Here is an 8,090-nt window from a genome sequence, read left to right on the forward strand (position 1 = left end):
CAAATGCAAAAATGGCTATTTCCTATTACACGGGTGAAAATACAGGATATCAGGCGAATTATGTGATAAAAATGTATATTACAATACACAGTATAAAATGCTGGTTACATTATGTAAAATGTTTTGAGCACATTAGTTCCATCTTATGTATTTGAAGTAAAACATAAATTTGTGGAAAAATACTCAAATAGATCTATATTAAATAAAGTTACTCCAAATGACCAAGGTGAGCTTATGTGATACCGCGGCGTCCATTCGAATTCTTCAAAATCGCTTGTAGGATTTTTACAAAATTCGACTGGTAGCATCTTTATAACTCAAAATTAAACAGATGATCGGACTGACCTCCAGGTGGTCAAAAGGGGTCAATGTGGCTATTTCCATATAAACAACTTCTCTGAATATATTGCATTGGATAATCCTTTTGGGGTGGGAATTCAAAACTGTACAAATGGTTTGAAGGCCTTAAGGTCGGGGCTAAAAGTGGTCAATCTGGCTATCTCCATATAAACAACTTCCTCGTAAGACTCCGTATTCAAATTAACCGTTAAATCATACTTAAGTTCTAATGCTTAATGTTTCGTTTTATCACACATACATGAAGATAATGCTAGTAGAATTTAATGATTGAGTTTTAAGAAAACCAAATAAAAACAATAAAATTGATGAATACTTAAAATCTTAATTATTAAAGTTATATGTGCCGTAACTGGACGAAGAATTTGACATGTTAATTTTCTTCATAATCGATTGAAAACCATAAGGTTTGTGAAATTAAGCCGTGAAAATCATTCAAATAGCCTCAGATGCCTTAATAAACGTTTGTTACAACACAGAGATTATGTATTGTAAAATTGTTGTTTTTTATGCCTTATGTGTGTTTAGATGGAAACATCCTACAAAAATCACTTTACAATTACTAATAATATTGTAAAAACGTGACACGAAATTGTAGAACACAATTTGGCTTCATAGTCTGGCCGTAGGTATTCATTTCGTTTCACTATAGATGTACATATAATGATTTTTGGCAGTACTGCTTAAATCATTTTCTGCTCTTATTTGTATTTTTTAAATTAAAACCAGTGCATTGAAAGGACTGTTATTTTCAAAATGGTAGTACTTCTGTTAATGAATAACATATTAAAGGCTTATCTTGATTCCTGAGTATGAAAAATACGCCACATATAACTTTAAACAAAACTATCTGATGTATACCATACATAGCTATAAGCACAGGGCTTACATATCACGTCCAAAATGTCAATGACATCATTGTAACTCTAACTCCCTCTCGGGGACGAGGCATAGGAAAGAACAGACACCTTCAATATTATCAATTATGTACTAACACTATATTTCTAATCTAATTAAAATGATGACCGGTTAGGACAATTGTATGTTAATTATAATGGACAGTTATTTTGCATCTTGTGTGCATCTATCGGTAATTATAACAGCCAGTTATATAATCTAATGGTATTCTTTAAAGAAAATAAATAACTTTTTAAAAACAAATTGTCATACCTTGAATATTGACCAAAGTCTTGATGTGGAAATATATATGTTCAACGGCATCAATGTAACGCCCCCTCCCCCTCGGGAACAAGGCATGGTGTTATAGGAAGCCACAAACCACATTCGATATCATAACTTATGTACTAACACTATAAGTGCAAATTTTAAGATGAAGCATAAAATAAAACCGTAAAATCTTTTATTAAATTAATCTTGTAAAATGATCAGCGGCTGGGACAATTCTAATGTAAATATTATGGACAGTTATTTTGCATCCTGCTTGTATTTATCAGTAATTATGGATATCAGTTATGTAATTTGATAGACTGTATTCATATATTTAACTTACAAAATAATTTCTTTTTTTTTTAATTGTCATATATTGAATATAGACCTAAGTCCTGATATGGTGATATATCCGATTAACTTGAGCCAATTTACTGCAATGTTACATCAATGAAAATGAAATCAAAGCTAAAATCATAAGGTCATAGAAGGGACAGTACAAGCCTTCAGCAGAATTGAAAATAAGAAAAAAATAAAGGAGTTTGTATTGCGAAATATTGCTGAACTTAACTTTACTTAGATTACTTTAAACTTACTGCATCTTGCAAGAATGGTTTAACCTGGTGACATTACATTTTGACCCAAATGAAAAGTATAGACCTAACAGTCCTGATAGTGATATGTAACTACAAAGGGAACATGTTATCACAAAAGTTGTTTTATCAAAGTGATCAAATAAATTGAAATAAGCGAATAGAATTGCGATCTGATCCTGACTGATTCGTCACAACTAGCTTATCACCATACACGAATATAGCTAGCGGTTTTGTGATATCGTCTGCTGCCGTTAACAGTTCCCTGACGTTTGTCCCGTCCCCAGACATCTGTACCACGTTGTTTGACCCATATCCACAGACATAGACGTTACCCTCCCCGTCCACGTCCACTCCATACGCGTAACTTACTACACCGACCTTCAACACGTCCTTGTGTAGATTGTCAGTAGACAGACTACCGACGGCCGTACTGCCAGCAGTGTTGATGTGGTAAGGGATGAAGAGAGTCCCGGTACGGTGGTCGTGGGATAACGTGTATATAGTGTTAGTACCTCTGTGTAGCATCTGTGTCTTACCGTCCTTTGTCACCCGGTACACTTCTTTATCTGAACTCACGATGAACTCTCCATTTCTGTACGTTATACCGTGACATGTTTTCCCAATGTTTATTACATTCGATAATGTAAGTTTAGAGGATGTAACTGTCACCACATGTACACCATTACCTATCGCAGCTGCAACTGTAGTGTTGTCTACCAAACACAAATCCCAAGGGTTTCCATCCACCTTCAACTCATCCACAACATCTCCGTCAGTGTTGATTAATTTCAGCTTCTGATTGTTATAATCTCCTACAACAATACTGCCGTCAGGAGTGATAACAACTCCACGAGCATCACAATCGGACCGATCTGATTCCATTTTTATGTTCACTTTTCTTACCTCCTTTAGTTCACATTCTGATAAAGGTTTGGTTAGGCCTGGGACATCTGTAAATTGTCTCTGTTGCTTCTGGACGACAATTTTACCAAAGTTCAGACTTGTTCCATCAAATTCTGCTTCGTGCTTAAGACTGACAGTAGAGCTCGTCATCCTCATCTCTTTGACTAAATCCTTCCAAGCATCCAGCTCTGTTTGTCCTCTCTGGTACAATAAAATCGTACCCATGTGGTCGTTCTGCTGCCGGGCTGTAGCAGTTGATTCCATTGTATTCTGCATAGCGATCTTCAGTCGTTCACACTTTTGACTTGTCGCCTTCAGATTGTCACTCTCCACTTTGTACTTAGCTATCAAATCATCTGTGATTTCCTTCTTCATTTCTTTCATTCGTTGGATGAACCGTTCTTCCATATCGTCGATGCTCTGTAATGCCGACTCCTTGTCGTCTGCGATGCTCTGTAAATATTGCTGGAAGCTCTTTACCGTCGATTCCATGGAGTCAGTAGCCTTTTGTAGGTAGGTCGTCGTTTCTTTGAGTGTTGAGTTTCTGTCCAATGTATTACAGTAATTTTCAGTGGTTGCTACATCGTTGCATTTCCTGTGAGCATCAGTTATACATTTGCTGCAGCCGAAAGCTTTGTGGTCGACGCAAAAGTAGCCCATCTTCTCATTGTGTTTGTCGCATTTCTTGGTCAAAGTTTCTGATCGTAGTAAAAAACTTCCACAGGAAGCTCTGATATCCATACCATCACAGTTGGGGTGTATGATATCATGGTGATGTAGTTTACATGACTCGCAAAACAAACATTGGGTATGTTTACACCAGAACTGAGCCAGAACCTTCTTGTCTTTAGTTTTTTCACAATACGTACAGTAGTGACTCTCTGTTGAGCCGCTCTTCATTTGTATCAACTCCATGACAACTTTGTCTACAGGAAACTGCTCGGCCCATTTGTCCTTATCCTCAGTCTTATCAATAGGGTGAGTAAGTGTTCTACATACCGGACAAGTAAAGGTAGTCGCCGTATCCCTCTTCCCCGACACCTCACTGGTGATGTAAGTACTCAGACATTCCTGACAAAGAGAATGGTGACATGGTAGACATCTTGGCTGGTGAAGCTGTTCCAGACAGATCGGGCACTGCAGCAGGTGTGAGTCCGACTGAGTACCGTCTTTAAGCACCGATTCTTGATTTGGACCACCTTCTGCCATGGCGTTATCAGTCGATGATTAGGTATTCTGAAACAGAAAACAATGATACAGGCTTTTAAAAAAAATTAGCAATAAATGTATGAAGTCCATATTGAATAATGGTCCTATATAACAATATAACACATTTCAACAATAACGTAAGATATATTTGATTTTGTGAAATTCAATACCTTGTATTCTACTCTGTAATAGTACATGTATGTCGATTTATGTAGAATTTGTGTCCAGCTGGTATTTATTAATGATTTCAACATATATCGAATGATGTTACGGTTGTACGTATTTGTTTATATTTATGTTTACGACATATTTTCTATGACTTAATGCGTGATATTTGTTTCTTCAATAATTAACCTTTGTACATATTCTGAATGTCAATAATTTCGTGTCCTGGTCTGAACGCTTTAAAGTTTAATGATAAATCTGCTGCCAGATAGATGAATGATTCTATGTTGGGGTGGTGGTAGGTCAGGGGTTTGTAAGCACGAGGATGGTTAACTGATTCACCCCTTATGACGCATTTAGACTCTTCTAATTCAATGACTAGATCCGTGCATTATGAAATTTCAGGTGTGAATGAGTGAAATAGAATGTGAACATTTCAGGCTACGTCATGCTATTCATAGGATACATATTTGGGGACTATATAGGTGAAATATATATCCAGAGTTTAATCATAGATGTCATCTTCTGGCCGATATATTAAAAATAAAAGTTAAAAGGGATGCCAATGGGTACATATTAGACAACAGTTTTGTTTTATACATTGTGGTCTCTGTAGGAAATATAGTGTTTCTTTACTCTAATGTAGATAGATGCATAAAAATGTTCTTTTAGTTACAATGTCGCTATAGCATTACTAATGTGAAAGTAAGCAACAGGGATATACGTGTACATACACAGATGTATGGTTTGGATTGACTAGTGTGCTGTTTGGATGATTTGTTTAGTGTGGTGTGTGTAACATTTTATTTATCACCAGGGCCACCTAAGGACGTACATGGGTTATAGGTGGAGGAAAACCGGAGTATCCGGAGAATAAACATGTGAAAGTAAGCAACCTGGTTTTACAAGTGTATGAAAACATGTATTTATATGACGGCTGTCATGGATGATTTGATTAGGGTGGTTTGTGTAACGTCATATTAACAACCAAGGTTCATCTATCGACGGAACGATTTCTTGGTGGAGGAATACCGGAGTACTAGAGGAACAGCCATCGGCCTACGGTCAGTACCTGGCAACTGCATGTCTAACATGGGATTCAAATTTGCGATCCAGAGATGGGATGAGAGTTCATAATTACGTCGAGACATGTTTACCTTTCGGCCATAGCGGCCATGAGTGGATTAATCCTAACTTCAAAAAGCAATACTATAATGGATTATTCCAATGTTCATGTCATACAATGTATAATGAAATATTGAGATACTCTTGTATTGTGAATTTGAGTTAGGATCATCGATTCACGACTTATCCCAAATTCTGCCACTATATTAAAAATAGTCACTACCTTTAAGCAAAAGATATCAAGCAAATTCTCTGATACACATTTCCTACTTTCGGAGATACATGTAGATGACTTTGAGGGGTCTTGGCGACAGGTCAACAGACACACGAGATGAAATAACATACTAGACAAGTAACATATATTAGTTTAGTTCTGATGGGATACAATATTTTTTATGGGGGCGGCACATTGGTAATAGTTACATAAGTTTTCCACAATATTGTCTGGAAAGAATGATATGATTTTTTTTATAAATAGAAGAAGCTTTGCGTCACTGTAAATGTGTACCCCAAGGCTCATTACGCATTAAATCGACCCCGTAGATAATTATATAACTGTTTCAATTAATAAAAAATCCCCAACCATAAGTATTATTTCTTTCTAAACAATGTTGTGGACTAAAACTGTGATTTTATCTTTTCTGGTTTACGGGACCAATGCTTATGAAATCGAGACCTGTTTGAATAGGAATAGTTCCGCCTTAAAACAATAAATTTACCACAATGTTCATACATGAACTCGTCATCCCAATACTTTAACGGTCTCTGCTGTACTATATGTTTGAGTAAAGTTTACCTCACTGAACTTTAAAACAGTTCAAGGTCATCGATTTCACGAACTAGCGACACATTCAGGATCACACACTAGGTTTAATAATGGGAAGTATTTAATAAAACAGCGTTATGAAATAAAATCGAAGACATCAGGAACCTTGAATTTAAACAATCTTTATGTAGTCTTCAAGGATGAAGCCTAACACCACATATTTATACATCAAGCCTGCTGGAATTTAAAGTTCTTAATTTAACAACAAGGACGTGAAATAATTTCCAGCCAACGAGATAGATTGATCATTGGTTCACGATTTGTCAATAATATAGCATAAACATATACCGGGTATATATCCCCTATATAGAAATATACTTAATAAAACTTTGGCTAGCGATGCATTCCTGGTGTTTTTATATAGAATAAAGGTAGTATTTATATATATATATAATTATGCTTTATGACAGAACGTCAAGTTCCTGTGGTAACATATATCTAGATACCATCATATAACTTATCGAATGATATACTATAATAAACGTGTTCAGGTACACATGTACTACATTCAGTTGAGCCGTCTATATAATTATCACGTATAATGCTCCACTATTTGAAGTTCATACAAAGTATAAAGTGCAGGCATTGAACACGTAATCAACTGTAGACCTACCCGATAATATAAACGTCAGGTCAGGATATAGGACGGTGTACTTTGTAATTATACGTCTACCCGAGGGATATAAGCGATGTGTATATAACATCCGCTTTCGGTTTGTATATATCTAACACAGCCATAATATAATCACAATAACAGACCTAGTACGGGATATAAAATTAAATGTACGTTTTTGTAGTTAACACAAACCTTATATATCGAGTTATGTCAGTGATATGATGCTAAAGATTAATATCATAAACTTATCTAACATAACTTACCGTCAATATTGGCCAAAACTTCAACTTCATGTCAGGTGATATAGAACGATGTGTCTGTCTCCGTGATCTAATGTTGAGTGATATTCGGCAATCCTCGGTCAATTCCGGTAATCAATAACCGCTACCTATGATTCTAACAAACACGGAAGATAAGAATTTATTTATTGATTTATAAATTAATAATATCAGTGTTATCTTTTGTTTTGATATATATTTATATAAATTGGGGTAATATAAATGTTACGTATGTAGTTTCAAAGTTTAAAGTATTTTAAGTAATATGACAGTATACTGAATATTTTAACTACTTTGTTCTATCGATCTGAGTCTTGATACAATTCACCGATCACCAGACGTATCTAACCACGCCCCGTTATGTGCCCGTCACACAGGTGTACTTATTCAAATTTGGAACATACACAATGCAAATTACAAGGTTACGCCGGTACCAAGACGATTTAACCGATAGCTGGTGAACCGTGAAATTCAGTCAAAATGAATTTCATCCAGGTATGTTATTATTGTAAGAAACCATTCATCAGTTATGTTGTAGTTAAATTCTATGAATTGTTCATATAAAGGATATTTATGTATTTGCTTATTTATTTATAGATTAAGTGTCTTATGGCTATTAGCAATCGTGGCAGGTTGAGGTCAAGTTGTTAAGATGTCCCAAAGTGTATAACCAGCCTTCTACCTCCTGGTCGCAAGTTCAAATCCCACATGGAACAGTTGCTGTGTACTGATTGCTGGTTGGTTGTTTATTTGCTTGGTACTCTGGCTTTCCTCTACCTCCTTAACCAAGTACATCCATTAATAACCACGACAGTTTATAGGATGTTAAACCAAACTAACCCATGTGC

The 8,090-nt window shown here is 35.7% G+C and overlaps 1 protein-coding gene across 1 annotated transcript; it reads right to left on the reverse strand.

Moving 5' to 3' along the window:
• Positions 1-317: 317 nt before the first annotated feature.
• Positions 318-7,359, reverse strand: LOC138330341 (tripartite motif-containing protein 2-like). The gene is made up of 2 exons (XM_069277904.1): positions 7,228-7,359; positions 318-4,259 (listed from the first exon to the last, which is right to left on the reverse strand). Exon 2 carries the CDS (start codon positions 4,230-4,232, stop codon positions 2,256-2,258), a length of 1,977 nt encoding a protein of 658 aa, XP_069134005.1. The 5' UTR covers positions 4,233-4,259; positions 7,228-7,359; the 3' UTR covers positions 318-2,255.
• Between the last annotated feature and the right edge of the window lie 731 nt (positions 7,360-8,090).

This window comes from Argopecten irradians, chromosome 8 (genome assembly GCF_041381155.1).
Source record: "Argopecten irradians isolate NY chromosome 8, Ai_NY, whole genome shotgun sequence".
NCBI classification, from domain to species: domain Eukaryota; kingdom Metazoa; phylum Mollusca; class Bivalvia; order Pectinida; family Pectinidae; genus Argopecten; species Argopecten irradians.